This window comes from Eurytemora carolleeae, unplaced genomic scaffold (assembly GCF_000591075.1).
Source record: "Eurytemora carolleeae unplaced genomic scaffold, Eaff_2.0 scaffold50, whole genome shotgun sequence".
Classification (NCBI taxonomy): Eukaryota; Metazoa; Arthropoda; class Copepoda; order Calanoida; family Temoridae; genus Eurytemora; species Eurytemora carolleeae.
Window position 1 is genome coordinate 287929 of NW_019396217.1, and position 17192 is coordinate 305120.

Consider the following 17192-nt stretch of genomic DNA (forward strand, 5'->3'; position numbering starts at 1 on the left):
TCTTCGTGCAAAGATAATTTGGGCTTTTGTCCGAAATTGGGCAATATATTATATTACCCCCCCCTGGTATAGAAATATTGTTCACTGGTTGAGTGCCTGTTGATTACTGATCTAAGGAACTATAGGAGAGACCACATGCCATATGTAATCTAATAGATAGACAAGTAGATAGATGTACATTATTATTCGTTAAACGATTTCAGGAATTCTGAAGAAAAAAGGACATGTCATATTAAATATACAGGGTTACTAACAATAAATGAGACTTCAAAGAGGACTTTTCAACAATATTTATACAGTCTTTATCAGTGTATACCATGAACATATTTTATTTCAGACCTAATAAAGAAAACCAAATTCCCTCTCCTTAAATTTTAAGGAGTTTCAGGTCGTCATCTTTTTTGGAAACCCTGTAAATTACGGTTTTGAAAAGATAACCATTAAAAGAAATACATATTAGCAAATTTTAGATAAAATTCCAAAAGATTTAAATTTTCGGAAGTTTTAATTTCCGCCATCAATTTTTTTGGAGAAAAATTTGCAACCCCTTGTTTCTGAGTATTTTGATCAATAATGATGAAGCAAAAATCAAACAAATAATTTAAGTTATGAGTAAAATAGTATATTACAGAATAAAGTTTATCCGAAACGTATTCTCAATTCTACGAAATAATCCAGGAAATTATAACACTTCCATCATTCCATGTGTATTTAAAAGAAACATAAGAAAGAAAAATGTTAACAATCACAAATGCATGTTTATATCAGCATGTATCAGCATGTTCCTGCAAAAATATGGTTCAGTCATATTAAATTTTACTACAAGATATCCGTTATATAGAATTCATATTAAATTTTACTACAAGATATCCGTTATATAGAATTCATATTAAATTTTACTACAAGATATCCGTTATATAGAATTCATATTAAATTTTACTACAAGATATCCGTTATATAGAATTTCAAGTTCACAAAAACTCCCACGCTATGATTTCTATAATGTGTAATTATGACCAATTGTTACAAAATTGCAAAATTTCACAGCTTAGACAAACAACTGCAGTGTCATATAGAAAAGAGCAAAAAGAGAAAATGGATAATTAAAGGTTTAAAAAATAGAAAAAGTTATCGTTTAAACAAATTAAATGATAACCAGATTTAGGACTATTTGTTAAAGTCAAAAAGTTCAAAGATTTAAAATCAAAAATGAACGGAAACAGAATAAGTAATAAATACATTACTTAATACTAATTTAGAAAGAGTTGAAGTGTAAACCATCGGTGTGAATATTAATAGCTGGCGGTCGGAGGTTAATTGTCTTTATCCCGCAAAAAGAGGAGGAAGGGGGGAAGGGAGGGGGGGGGCAGCGACATCAGTCCCACGCCCTAGAATCAATTAATTTTTAATGCATGGTTTAAAGAAGAATTTGTTTTTTCAATTTAAATGTATAAAATTAAGAAAAACTACTATTTTAGAGGTTAATTATAAATTATATTTTGAATTATAAACTTGAAGCAATTAATACAGTTGCAAATTAATTAAGTCCTTCTTAGAAGGGGGGGGGGGCTTAAAACTTGAATGTTACAATTTTTAACGTCCTAATCTAAACCCAAAACTTTAATCCGTCAAGAACAGTTTTGTCGTGTCTTGATCAGGATTTAACCGGAATAGTGATTTAGTTATTTTCTGAACAGTCATCATGTTGATACAACTTATAGAGTAAAAATAGTGACATAAAACTTGAATACATTCCCTCCCCTTTCCTTCTTCCTACACGAAATGCAGCATAACGTATCCAAATATACGCAATATTGAATCATCGGCGACCTCCTTGATGAATCGGCGACCTCCTTGATGAATCTACGACCTCCTTGATGAATCGGCGACCTCCTTAATGAATCGGCGACCTACTTAATGAATCGGCGACCTATTTAATGATTCAGCGACCTCCATGATGAATAGGCGACCTCCTTGATAAACGGCGACCTCCTTGATAAATCGGCGACCTCTTTAATAAATCGGCGACCTACTTAATGAATCGGCGACCTATTTAATGATTCAGCGACCTCCATGATGAATAGGCGACCTCCTTGATAAATCGGCGACCTTCTTGATAAATCGGCGACCTCCTTAATGAATCAGCGACCTCAATGATGATATCGGCAACCTTCGATTGAAACCTGGGCCTCTCTGTTGAATTAGAAAATAAAAAAGGGTTCTCCGATGATAATCTTTACAAGGGGGACCTAGGGTTTTCCAGCAAAATTTGTCTAGTTTAAATTTGCAGTGCAGCTCCAACGAATAGTTTGGGGTCTTCAATAACAAGTTTGTGGTCTCCAATGCAATTTTGTGATCTCTAATAAACTGGAAAAGTGAGTTTCCAATGAAAATGGGGTTCCGTTAAAGATGATGTCCTCCCGCGGCCAAGTTAAAAAATGTTTTCGCAAATTACGCATTTTCAAGTGGAATATCCTTGAGAGAAAACGTACATAATTATCTCCGTTATTTCAGCAATATTTGAGAAATGCGAAGGCTTGTCTTGTTACGCCCGAATAAAATCTTTGCTATTCTGATGCATGCGTAATATTTAATGTTCAGTGTGCAGGTCGGAATTCTGGATAATACTTAACTTATAACTTGTATACCGGCAATGTGTGGTGGTTCAACTAAGAGTTTAGTTGTGAAGAGAAATTTTTTTGGATTCAGTTAAGACATATACAATTTTTTAATGATGTTTAATTACTGAGTTTGAGCGTAAAGTTGACGCTCAAAATCATCCATTTGGGTGGTTACGTTTTGAGAATCGATTTTTAAAAATTATTACATAACGACGACGAAAAATGCATCAAAAATTCTGCAGTAAACTAATTCGATCGATGTTCAGGGATATATTTCCCAATAGAACTCCCACCAATGACAGTGCAGTACCATTGTCATGTGATGCTGACGGAGACACGTGAAAATGTTACTGCACTGCCATTGGTGGGAGTTTGGTCCCGTGATACGGACAAATCAATTATATTATCAACGTATATCTATTAAAAATGAAAAATTATTAAATTCAAATAATAAATGAGCAGACCTGAGTTTTTCAGGCTCTTCTGGGATATCGTCGTTTTCAGATTGGTTGCGCATTTGCTGAATATGATCTGTTTAGAACTAAAAATATTATACCGAATCTTATGTGTTAGTTTTGGTATAATTTTGACTCAGTTTTAAATCAAGTTCCTCGAGACAGGAACATCAGATTGAACTCTTACAGGTCTCGATCATCTCCTGAAGTTCTTAGGCTTCAGCCTACACCCCCTTTCGTTTTTCCTTTACAATCCCTTTAAAAATTAACTTATTAATTGAAATAGGTCTGTGTATACTACACAATTGAGGTGTTTTATGCCCATATCCTTATTTGAAGGCATTAGTTAAGTCTAACTGTCTTATTCCCATTTAACAGCTTGCTGAGCCCCACTATATTATTATTATATTATATTGATGTTATTATATTGTATTAAATTATATCATTATTATATTATATTTTGATATTGTTATTTCATTATATTAATATTTTTATTAAATTATATTGATATTATTATTATATTATATTGATATTTTTATAATATTATATTATATTTTGATATTATTATTAAATTATATTGATATTGGTATTATTTTATATTGATATTATTTTTATATTATTTATATTATGTAGAGTTTTAAGTATATGTAAAAACTCCCTACAAATTGTTTAATAAAATTACCCAAAGTACATAACAGTTGGTGAATAGATTTAATGTCGTCTTCCATATACTAACTTAGATATTAAAGACTGTTTGCAGTTTATTTCGATAAAAAAAATGACTGCCATATGATATTTTTATTATTTTCTTTGATATCACACATTTCAACAAATTATGGAAGAAGACATTTTAAACTATTCACCAACTTTCATGTTTCGTGGGACACCCTGTATCATAATCATACCATTTTTTTCCCGTATCAACACTAAATGATTTTCAAACATAAATCGTGAAAATTATCGTTAAAAATATAATTCTTTGATTGATATATTTGATGGTTAATTGTTAACTATTTTTGGAACAGTTCAAAAACTATATATATATAAACTATATATACACATATATAAACATTATATATATATATAATGAGTCTCAGAAAGTGACTAGACACATAGTTCAAGGGTCAAGAAATACAAATATGTAAACATACATTTATACATTAAATACATAATAATAATACTTCATAATTTAACATTTATGTGTACAATTTTAAATATGTTGACATCACATATATTAGGACGGTAGATTTATATTGACAATTCTGACCTTTAATGTAAAGATAAACATGATACATATATGCAGTACATATTTATGTGCTTTCACGTCTCTACACAGCTGTACATTGTACAACAGATTTAAACTTATATTGTACACGAAGTTACAAAATTAAAAGTGACAGAAAGTGCAAAGCTGGCTCAGTTTATGGTTTTATATAGACACCCTAAAGAACATATTATCAAATTGCAGGAAGTTAACAAAAGATCTTTCAAAACAAAATCATCAATATAATTTGATTTATAATTGTACGAGCATTATATTATTCGACTAATGAAGGAAATTAATCCTTCAGTTCTTTGAATATTAACTATCTTGAAATGGAGAAAATATCGCCTGAATGTTCAGAATTTGCTTGTTAGTATAAAAGTAACCACGGTGTAAAACTGTGGCCTTCGCATTTACGCATACAATCCCTTTAATTTGAGGCAACGTGAAATCTAATTTTATATTTCCTCGACTTCGAGATAGAAGTTATCAGAATGAGATTCTAATTCCACAGAGTTCTCAGAATATTTAAGAATATCTAGATTTTCAGTGTTGTTATCAGGGGTTTCAGGGGATATTTGAGGTTGTTGAGATTGTTTATGAATTCTGGTTTTCCTCTGAAAAAAAAATTCATTTTATTGTATAATTGTATGTTGTGAACTTGTAATTTAATAGATATTTGAATTGAAGAATAAAAAATGAAACATCTGTTGACATTATCAAGTATTCTGTAGATTTCTTTAATCCAGCAGTTTCATTCTTAACTGTTTATTTTGTAATTTTTATGGTTTAGTATGTACAATACCAATTAAGTTGTCTAAATAATAAAATCATGTATGACCTCCCCCCCCCTTCCATGTAGAAAGTTTAAATACCATCGTAAAATATAGGAAATGATTTCTATACCACAATTCAAATATCCTTTCTCAAATCTCAACTAAACATTTTTGCTCTTGAAAATAGATTTCAAGAAAAATTGAAGTTTTTTTTTAATCTAATAATTGCTGTAACCTAAGTTAAAAATATCTCTCATTTTAAATAATTTTAGATGGCAAGGTTTATGTTAATAAACCTTTAACTCAGGAGAATTATTGAGAAAAATCAAAATTTCTCAACCCCGAGCTAACTATAGTGCATATAAATTCAGGTTGTTAAATTGTTGAATCTTTGCCACAAAATCTGATTTTCTAATCTCTATGTCGTAGACCTTATCTATTTCAAACTATAAATTTTAATAGATCAAATAATCTATGTTTGAAATATCAAAGGTTTACACCATCAGGTCGCGAAGATATAGGGATAAGAGAATTTGAGTTTGTGGCAAAAACTCAGTTGATAAGTTTTAACATGTTGAAGGAAACCAAGTAAACAAGTTTTATTTTAAAAACTAAATAATTGAAAAAGTCGCCAAGTAGTTAAAATGAGGTTCTTCCTTAAGTTAAGATAGGATTGGATATAAATGTCAATTTTTAAAATTTCTCAATTTTAATTCTGCAATGTGCATTGTGTACACATGCTTTAGAAACCAAAGTCTATGATTGAAAACGAAAAAAATGTATAAGCCTAGCCAAGGTGGGTTTCAATAAGTGCAATTTTAAATGACATTTTTTCGACTTTTCACACAATTCAAACGTTGTTAAAATTTAGATTGATAAAAGTCTGATTTTCTTGAAAATTGACAGTGGAAGAATTATTGTAAAGGTTACACCTGAAGATCTGTTAGAGCAGTTACAAGAGCATCATTCTCCTCCACCAGCTCTAATATTACACGATCTGCAAGTGAAAGCTTCTCAAGCTGCTGAGTATACTTGTTGGTCTGTTTAGCTACAAGCTGCTGTGCAGCTGCTACTAAACTTTCCAGCTGCTCCACCTCTGACAGATGCTGCTCCCGAGAACCTAGAATATAATAATACTTGAGCTGAAAACTAGGGTATTATGGATAATTGTTAATCTGCAGATTAAATTAATCGTTATTCGATATCCACATTGTAAATGTACCCAGGCAGGGTTGAAGGAGGAAGCTTTAATCAAGGGAGCACTAACTAAAATGAAGATATGGATGGGTGTGGTTTTTTTATAGATGCTAAAATTAAAAGTTTCCACAATGGATATTAAGATCGGGAGTATGTGTATATGTACAATACAAAAAATCCCCTGCTCGGCATACTTGCACCAGACTTTAACTTTCTAATTCCTAAATCTCTGGAACCTAATGGTGTAAACCTTTAATATTTTAAACTTTGATTTATAAATATCGAAGGTCTGCATTAGAATAAAGATATTAGAAAAAAGGAAAAAATTTGAGTTTTGGACAGTGTTTAGTTTCATAAAATAACAAAATTATAAGAATGATTTATCATAATTCTCAACATACTTAAAATTAAAGATATTATTAAAAAAAACATAAGATTAACGGCTTACTTTCTAGAATATGTTTAGTTTGAGCCTGCTGTCGTAATAGCGCTGTATGCAGCTGTTCACATCTTCTTGTCTGTTCATTCAGTCTAAAATATTAAAAATGACGAGCTGAAGTGCCCGAAAATGTGCGTAAAAAATTGATTTTTGGGTTTCCAAAAAAAATTCTGTGAATTTGGTCCAGACTTTTGGCGTTTTACGTTCAAGCAAACCTATTCTATTCCTTTGTTTTTTTTACCTATTTTGTAAACAACTGTACAGTCCTGAGTCTGGTTGTACAACAGTACTACTGGCCTGTGCCAGCTCTTGTACAAGCTTTGCTTTCTCACGTTCAATATCACAGTACACAACCTTTAAACATTGACAACAAAATTTAAATATGTTCAAATTAAATAACAAAAAAATATATCATATAAGACCTTCTTTTCAATTAATTTACAAATAACAGAAGTACAACATTATAAAATGGTTCAAAGTTTGTCCACTAAACTTTTGAACCTCATGAGTTTAAAACTAAAGAATGCGCGAAATTTAAGTAATAGCTTAAAAGTTCTGTAAAATAATGAGTTGCTACTAAAAAATTACACTTTCTTAATTTAACCTTGAAAGTAAATTTGAATTTCCCGGGGAAAATCTGAACCAATCAGAGAAAAGGATTCACGTAACCATCACTTATCAGCTGTTTTTTTAATTATAAGTAATTTACGAAACCAAAAACAAAACATATTTCCAGTTACAACAGTTTTTTGGGTTTACATGCAAAATTAATTAATCTAAAAAGTGAAATTTCTTCAATCAAGATTTTCACTATTAAATCTATCGTAAAGTTGAATGCCGCTTTCTCAGCTGAATGATGATTGATTAAAAGACAAATAGGTAAAATGCAGCATTTCAAGATTTTTAACCCTGGGTTTAAATTTTAATCGTCGATTTTGGCGAATTAAATATTTAACCCCAGGGTAGATTCAGGTTTAAATTAAGTCAGAAGTGGTAATTAAGCTGAAACTTCACATTTAAGTCGAAACTTTTCATTCTTTAGTTTTAGACTCTGAATGAATTAGCCCTAGTTCAATAAATCAAAAGTTGGGAAAATGATAAACTTTATCTAAGATCTATATGTTCGTACATACATGCTAAAACACCTTACAGTGCAATTCCAATAAACCACGAAATATTAAAGAAAACTTTAGATATATATTTATATACAGTGTGTTTCACTTTACATGATCAATAGAGAATGTTTTACTTTATCATGATATAAGTTTTTTTAATAGAATTAATTTTATGAATGTAACATTTTTGATCATCATGATACGTAGAACACACTGTAAGTACATAAGTCAAAGTAAAAAAAATAGCGTGCATTCTCATTCATTCAATTTAGTTCAATGAACTAAACAGTGAAAAACATAAGATGTGCAAAAAATGCTGTGCAGAATTAAAAACGAAAGGAGGAGGTCATAGTTTTTACGAACATTAAAAAAAATTTTAAAATACAGAAAGTGTATTTTAAAAATACATTCTACCATAAGTGTAAAGGAAATGTGGACATAATTTCATATGACTTTCCATGTATATGTAGAGTGGCATGTCTGATTCACAACAGTATCCTTTTATAAACTTATCCGAGTAACAATGAGGAAGATATCGGCGTTCTTTATCTTGAAAAGTGTTAAATTAATCTTTTCCTTCATTATCGATCTGATCAACAAGTCACTTTTATAGAAATAACTAATTAGCAAATTAAGGATCTCATAAAAAGGTTTAAAAGTGTGTGTTGTGAATCTTATACAAAGGTTTAAAAGGGTGTGTTTTGAATTTCATAAAAAAAGGTTTAAAAGGGTGTGTTTTGAATCTCATAAAAAGGTTTAAAAGGGTGTGTTTTGAATTTCATAAAAAAAGGTTTAAAAGGGTGTGTTTTGAATCTCATAAAAAGGTTTAAAAGTGTGTGTTGTGAATCTTATACAAAGGTTTAAAAGTGTGTGTTGTGAATCTCATACAAAGGTTTAAAAGGGTACCCTTGTGAATCGGACAGACGAATAAAAATATGGAGGGTCACTTGAAATTAGAACTACAGTCATTTAAAAAAAAAATGTTGTGAAGATTTGTAAAATTTGTGAAGCAAAACAATCCAATCCACCACCTTGTACGCTGTGGCTAGAGCAGCAACAGCTTCTGTTTGAATCTCCAGCTCATCACAGCTGGGGATCTGTGTACATGCATCTGTACAACCGGAAACCACGTGACTAGATAATCCATCAGCTGACTCTTCTCTACTCAAACCATCACCAAACCTTCTCGTCATGAGATCCAACCCTTCCACCATCTTTTCCCTGACATTCCCAACCCTATTTCTGGTTCTAGATCTAGAGGAGCGTGCTGATCCCTCGGCTCCTAATGGTTTGTTTACACCCCATGCTCTGAACACTGTACTCTTATCCTCTCCGTCCTTTTCCTCCTGGTCCAACCAATCCCAGCTCCAGTTCCTAGCATCAGTAGGAGGAGGTGGTGGTACGGGTTCCTCTTCTTTACATCCATCACCTAGTGCAAGATTCCCTAGCCCCGCCTCGAGAAATGGTGTGCCCAAAAAAGTATCCCCCTCCCAGGAGGGATTAAAGGAGAGAGAAAATCCGACCTCTTCTTTCAAACGCTCCTTCCGTAGAAGAAGTTGATCACACTCCTCCTGAATTATTCTTCGGAGATCCTGCAACCTTCTCACCTCCCTAGCAATTCGTTACATTGATAAATTCAAGATATTAAAATATGTGCAGTGTTGACTAAATCTGCGGGTAATGAACTTGGACCCTAAAATATAAATTCTTTAACAAAACCCACAAAAAAAAATATTAAAAAGAATCAGTAATTGGTAAAGCAAAAATTAAGGAGTAAGGACGAATTCCTAAAATCTCGGTTGAGTTTCAATTCAATCAACATGAGATCAAAAATGTTAATAAGATGCCGTTTAAAATAAATTCATGAATTTATACTACCTGGTTTGATAAGGCTGGAGTATGAGGAGTAAATGTTGGAATATCTTTGGTAAATTCATATTCTCTACCCCAAACCTTGGTATCGCTTAACTCCGGTAGACTGGAGAGCTGCTGCTCAGATTTGAGAACTGTACTAGGAGAAGATTGAACCTGCTGGAGGTTTAATCTCTCCTCTAACTCTATCCGTCCCTGCTCCGCAGCTTTTCTCAGAGTTCTCTCCTTCTCTAGTTCTTCCTGGAGATCCTCCACTCTACTGCTCCAGTCTATATTACTCTGCTCCAAGGAACAGCTGTGCTCCTGCTCTAGGAGCTCCAGCTGGGTTCGGAGCTGCATGATTTCTTGCTCCCACTCTGATGCTTGAAGCTCCATACTGCTGCTCTCCTCTATTGTCGAAAGACGGTCATCATCCTTACCAGTCTAAATAATGCAGAATAAACTTCACCTTACCAGTCTAAATAATGCAGAATATACTTCACCTTACCAGTCTAAATAATGCAGAATAAACTTCACCTTACCAGTCTAAATAATGCAGAATATACTTCACCTTACCAGTCTAAACAATACAGAATATACTTCACCTTACCAGTCTAAATAATGCAGAATATACTTCACCTTACCAGTCTAAATAATACAGAAAATACTTCACCTTACCAGTCTAAATAATACAGAATATAGTTCACCTTACCAGTCTAAATAATACAGAATATAGTTCACCTTACCAGTCTAAATAATACAGAATATACTTCACCTTACCAGTCTAAACAATACAGAATATACTTCACCTTACCAGTCTAAATAATGCAGAATATACTTCACCTTACCAGTCTAATCAATACAGAATATACTTCACCTTACCAGTCTAAACAATACAGAATATACTTCACCTTACCAGTCTAAACAATACAGAATATACTTCACCTTACCAGTCTAAATAATACAGAAAATACTTCACCTTACCAGTCTAAATAATACAGAATATAGTTCACCTTACCAGTCTAAATAATACAGAATATACTTCACCTTACCAGTCTAAATAATACAGAATATACTTCACCTTACCAGTCTAAACAATACAGAATATACTTCACCTTTCCAGTCTAAATAATGCAGAATATACTTCACCTTACCAGTCTAAACAATACAGAATATACTTCACCTTACCAGTCTAAACAATACAGAATATACTTCACCTTACCAGTCTAAATAATGCAGAATATACTTCACCTTACCAGTCTAAACAATACAGAATATACTTCACCTTACCAGTCTAAATAATACAGAATATACTTCACCTTACCAGTCTAAATAATACAGAATAAACTTCACCTTACCAGTCTAAATAATACAGAATATACTTCACCTTACCAGTCTAAATAATACAGAATATACTTCACCTTACCAGTCTAAATAATACAGAATAAACTTTACAATAAACAAAACTAGGGAAATGAAAAATACCCTTTAGACGGTTTAAACAATAAGTTTCTATTCAGGGTCCCATATTATTTTGGATAATCTTCAAGTTTAAACGTAAAAGTATGAAGAGAGTGCCTGAAGAACTATGTAATTTCTGGATGCAACTTTCATGTTTGTCTTATACAATATTAAAATCTTTTTAGAAATACGACCCAGTATGAAGTTTATGTGAAAAAATAAACCAATCACCTTTTTATCTCAATGAACAGATATTTAGTCAAAACCAAAGTATAATTTTTAGAAATTCGAATAAAGATCAAAAATCTTGTAAAAAATCTTTTTTTCTGAAAAGTAATCAAAATACCGAATATTAGAACTTTAATGAAGAGATACTTTCCTCAATTACAGATTAGCCACAAAGACGACCCAAAACTATGACGATTTGAACCTTGATTTTTGGTTTCTGCATTGAATTGATTATTTTCATGGTTTAGTAAATGAATAAGCACAGAAATAAGACAGCTTCACAAGATTAAAGTCTTTCCCCTTCATTTACAAAATAAAAATGTCTGCTCCCGTTATTTTGAGCAAAACCCTCCCTTCACACAGTTACCCGACCAATTCACAACGATACCTTTAAACCTTTATCTCGATAACATTCTGTAAATTTTGCTCATTGTTTCTGTTGTACAAATCAAATGTAACTTTATTAAACTTTTTATTTTCAGAAAGTAAACATCCATCATTTTCTCTGAGAGATGGGTTTAAAGGGGCAGACCGGCTATGTAAGAGTATGCAGAGTTGTGAAACAATTCTTTAGGATTTATTTGAGACGATGTATAATATCTGAGAATTTCAGAATCGCTTTTTTTATTATCAAATAACGACGAAGAAAAATATAGTATAATTCTATAGTAAACAAATTAGATGTTTAGGAACATATTTCTCAAAAGAAATTTGTCAATAAATCGAAGTTAGAATTGATTATTTCCTTTTTCATCATTATATTGACATTCTTTTTTTCTATGAATTTGTTCGCAGATTCCATCAAATTCTATAAATGTCGTCTTTTAAATAAAAATTCCAAAAATCTGCTGAAAATCTTTGTGTTTAAAGAGAGATTATAGAAACTAATAATTTAACAAGATTACTTATTTTCGATGATAAGAGTTAATTTTTATTTTCTCAACCTGTTACTAAACAACTAATTAGTTTACTATAGAATTTTGTTTACATTTTTCGTCGTCGTAATTCTGAAAACATATCCACCCAAAATTACGATTTTGAACGTCGACTTTGCACTCAAACTCAGGATTTACATATCTTTATAAAGTCCCTTCACAGCCTCATTTACTTATCTAGAAAAGATTTAAGTGTTTGCAACAAACTCTAATTTTTAAAATCCTTTAGCTTTGCAACCAAATGTGGCTGACCACAGATATTTCAAACTATGAATTCTGTAGAAACAAAACAACAAAAAACATAAGAAGTTTACACCATCAGGTTGCAAGAATATAGGGAATAGAAATTTGATTATGTGGCAAAGACTTGCAATTCCTTTAATTCCTATATTTACCTCTCCTAGCAGTAGACCTTCGTACTCTTTAACCCGAACTTCCAGCTCCCTAAAATTGTAGAGTTAATATTTTTTAGCTTTGAAGCTTTGGGTGATGCTTCTTTAATACTTTTTAGTTGCAAAATACATTGAAAAAAACGCTGATAATTACAAAAAGAGCAAATAACAAATATTGATTAATAAGTAGAATTTTTCCGTTTAGAGTAAATTACTGAGAAAGCCGTGAACAATTCCTTTAAACTAACCTGAACTGCTCCTCGGAGTGTCGGAGCTGCTTCTCGTAGAACTCTCTCTCCTCCTTTAATATATTTTCATGTATCATACAGGGTTACCCCCAAAAGATGAGACTGTAAAGACGACCAGAAACTCTTAAAATATGACGATCCCAAGATTATATAATGTTTTTCCTCCAAGAATGTTATAGCTTTTTATGGCTTATTTCATGAATAAAGGCAAAGAAAGAATTTAAACTGTTTGTTTCATATATAATTTCCTACAGCTATAAACAATTGTTTGTTCACAGCTGTAGGAAATTATATATGAAACAAACAGTTTAAATTCTGTACAGTCATCTCTGAAATCTCATATTTTGTGAGGAACCCTGAACAGTAGTATTAAGAAAACGGGGGAATTTTTGTCGTCAATTATTTTTTTAATCAAAATCAAAAAAATATCATTTATATTTTCAACTGATTTTTTTTAATGTGTTCGGAACAATTCATGGGATCGTTCAGAAACAGAAATATGGTTACTGTGTTTACTTGAAAGTAAAACTCTACTAACCAACATTGTTACCCAGATTACAAACATTTAGTATGCTACAGGATTTCGTAAATTGTACTAATGCATATTTGAAAAAATGCAAAAATACATCAGATAAAATATTTACAAATGCAAAATCCTAAGCCGAAGTTTTAGTCTCATTCATACTAAAAATGGCGCGAAACCCCATGAATCCCGTTCATCTACCTCTAGTTTAGTCTGCCAGTAGTCTTCCATTGATTCGAACTCTGATCTCATGAGTTCTAAACTCTCCTGGAGCTCACCAACCCTAGCTTCTAACCCGGATATAGATTCTAATCAAACATACTCATCAGAACAAACAAATTTACAAGATGGTTCTAAATGTCGTCTTCAAGCTATGGTTATCTGCAAGATGAGCTTTAAGCTTCCACGAAACATGACAGAAAGTCGTCTTTGATCTTGGAATTTATTTGTCGTCAACCTACTTTATGATTTTTGAAAGAATAATATATTCTCCTAGTCCTGGCATTTCCAAAATATGGTCTGCCGTTTTTGTGCTGTTTATTTTACCGGAGATATTACGTTCAGATTTAATTTTGTTAAATAAAGCAAAAATTGTCGAAATCTGAACGAAAATCTTCATATCTCGGGTAATATTAAAAGCAGAAAGAAAGCGGACCACAGTACGGGGGTATTTTGTGATTATTAACTCTAAAATATTACTTCTAAAATTAAGGTGACAAATAAATGCAGAAAATGGTATCAAAAATCAAAGACGAATTTCAATTCGTCAATTGCTACTGTCATGTTTCGTACAATCTCACCAAAGTTGAAACAGCGTTAAATATAAAATTTATCCAAGAGAAGATTCCGGCTCTGATAACTTCAAATTCAAAGATTAAAATTTGACATGTTTGTGTCAAATATCGTCTTCCATGTATATTTTTTGTTTAGTTTTTGTTCTCATTTACAGTTCCTTTGAATTTTTTGTTTTCTTCTTCTTTTTCCTTCTCCAGTTCGCAAATCTTCTCCTGTAAAAAAATAAATAAAACTTAAAACCTAATACATTTAAACCAACGATTTAAACCCCAAATGAGCCATACATCGAAAGAATTTATCAAATGTCGTCTTGAAAATATTTCAATTGGTTTTCTATATTTTACGTAAATCTCAGTATTTGCGAAAATAGATAAATAGCCATTAATATGCGGGAACAGTTTGAAAGAGCTCCATATAATAATTTAATTAAAAAACTAAATATCTGCAACATTTCATTTTCAGAAAGTGAAGAATACGACATATGATGAATTCTTTCGATTTATGGCTTATTTAGGGTTTAACTGTACTACAGCCCATCTCACACATAAGAATCCATAACAATAGTGCATGAAATGTCGCCTTGAAATATATGACAGATGTTATGCTTCATCGTGGTTCTGCACTAAAAGAAAGCTACTACTGAGATTCTCACAGCTTCAAAGGGTTGCAAATACGATTTATGAAAATATATCCAAATAACATTGGTAGAGTCATAAGTTTTTTGATAATTCTTAAGAAATTTCTTTTATTTTTAATTCAAGGTAAATTATTAGAAACATGTAGGACAACAATTGATACAGTAAACTGCAGTCTACCGCGGCATTTTATCTTAAATACATGAATTGAGAATACGACATTATAAAAAACTCTTGCTTTGTATTCTTATATCTGGGATTCACTGTAAGATTTAAAATACAAAGTATACACATTACACACTTGTCTTCCATTCGTATAACGAGTCACTCTTAGCCATCAGAGGAAACACACCACATTTTATGATTTACCAATTTTATCGTATAATTGGTGTTGTTATAAAAGCAAAAAGTTGTACAATGGCTTTCTTTCTTTGGAAAACAAATTTAAATCTTGTCTTTAGTTTAAAAGTCCTCATTGTAATTTGTATTCCAAAGTTTTATAGGAATCTCTTTATTTCTAATAATTGAGAATCATAGACACTGCAGTCTGATGATTGCTTTTTGTAAAAGCTGTGTTTTAAACCTGTAAAGTTTCTCTGCCCAGACAGTTTTGTTCAAACTCCTGTCCATCAGGGCTACTCCGCTGCATAATTGGAATCTCTAAATATTTTTACAATTTTTAATATAAATTTTTTCATACTTTTTGAATTTGGAAATATCAACAATATATTATGACCAGCAGAAATTATTTAGAAAAAAATGAATAAAATTTTCTTAAGTATTCATCCCAGAAAGGATGGTGTGGGTGGGAGGGGGATGTTATTATATTCATCCCAGAAAGGATGGTGTGGGGGGGATGTTATTATATTCATCCCTGTACTAAAACTGCTTTATATGTGTCTTGAACATTTTAAAAATTATAAAAACCGTCTGATTTTTACAAAAACAGTAATCATTTAATTATAAATAAATATATATCTTTACCTAGGGTTATGCTGCTGGCTGCTTCCAGTAAGCTAGGAATCTCCAGAGTACTGCTGCCAGCAGCTCCTGGTAAGGGACTGACAGCAGTATTCTGGAAGGGAAGCAGCTCATTTCTTGTGTCAGCAGCTTCAAGGTTCTGTATCTCGTCACTAGCTGGTGAGAAACGAGCAGGTAATCTTAAATACTCAAGCTCCCTGAAGAAAATAAAAAATAAAAATAAAAAATATATTTTCAAGGACTAAAAATTTTCTGAACAATACGTCAGGAAAATAAATTGGCGTCGTAATTTTTGTAGAGATTTTTATTTGAACATTTCCCCACCCACCAGAAAACTATAGAATATAAAGACGACATTAAAGCAATACAAAGGTGTAAACATATATAATGTTTTTACGAAGCAAATAGCTTTACTAGTAAGTTATTTAATTACTTACTAATTAAATGGATCTGTTTACACTGCACAATTGCTTTGTTTTATGTCCAAAGGAAAATTTAATGTCATATTTGAGTCTAAAATGTGTGAAATGTTAATGTTTGAAGTTATCATTAATTATATTTCATCCTGTTGTTCAAAGAACAGAATGATGGAAAGGTGAGAAATGAATGAACGAAAGGATAAGTAAAAGAGTGAAAGTAACTCCATTAACAAGCTTTCTCTCTCTGAAGTACAATGTATAAAGTGTAAAAAGAATAAACGAATAAGTAAATTAAAGAAAGGTGAATTGAGTAATGTATGAACAACAGGATGATTAAAAAAGTGAAAGTATGAATACTTCCATTAACTAGCCTCCTCTTTCTGAGGGAGAATGAAGAATGTAGGATAGATAAAAAATGATAGAATGAATGAAAGAATACATTGAATGTAAGAATTTGAATAAATTAATTAAAGGATGAATAAACTACAGGATGGGTGAAAGGTTGAAGAATAAACTAAGGAATGTATGAATTGTTGAAGGATTACCTTTGTAAACTTGTATTTTCTCTCTGAAGTTCCTCGAAGGCTGCTCTGTACTGGCGAAGAGTTTCATTTTCCTAAAAAACAGATAATTTGTTTATAACCAATGTTAAAAAACCAAACAAACTGTCGTGATGTCTATTTATGCACTGCAGAATCTGTAGTCGTTGGAAATTGCTCATTAAATTGCTCTTTTGGTATTTTTCAATCCAACACGTTCTAATGAAATGTTAAGTTTATTTTTTGAAATTTCGTTATTTTAAAGATAAGTTAATGATGTCTAATAGCTGTTAACAGTTCATATGAAAATTGATGTCA

The 17192-nt window shown here is 31.5% G+C and overlaps 1 protein-coding gene across 1 annotated transcript in view; it reads right to left on the minus strand.

Moving 5' to 3' along the window:
- Positions 1 to 4059: 4059 nt before the first annotated feature.
- LOC111698411 (cingulin) overlaps positions 4060 to 17192 on the minus strand; it is a 31962-nt gene continuing 18829 nt past the window's right edge. Inside the window, exons 12-25 of the mRNA XM_023468744.1 lie at positions 16881 to 16951; positions 15920 to 16113; positions 15519 to 15595; positions 14458 to 14512; positions 13707 to 13813; positions 12983 to 13035; positions 12738 to 12786; positions 9746 to 10162; positions 9520 to 9560; positions 8899 to 9481; positions 6994 to 7106; positions 6762 to 6844; positions 6049 to 6236; positions 4060 to 4957 (exon numbers count right to left, since the gene is read on the minus strand). Of these exons, the coding sequence (XP_023324512.1) occupies positions 4799 to 4957; positions 6049 to 6236; positions 6762 to 6844; positions 6994 to 7106; positions 8899 to 9481; positions 9520 to 9560; positions 9746 to 10162; positions 12738 to 12786; positions 12983 to 13035; positions 13707 to 13813; positions 14458 to 14512; positions 15519 to 15595; positions 15920 to 16113; positions 16881 to 16951 (2190 nt within the window). The 3' untranslated portion in view covers positions 4060 to 4798. The remainder of the gene's footprint in view (positions 4958 to 6048; positions 6237 to 6761; positions 6845 to 6993; positions 7107 to 8898; positions 9482 to 9519; positions 9561 to 9745; positions 10163 to 12737; positions 12787 to 12982; positions 13036 to 13706; positions 13814 to 14457; positions 14513 to 15518; positions 15596 to 15919; positions 16114 to 16880; positions 16952 to 17192) is intronic.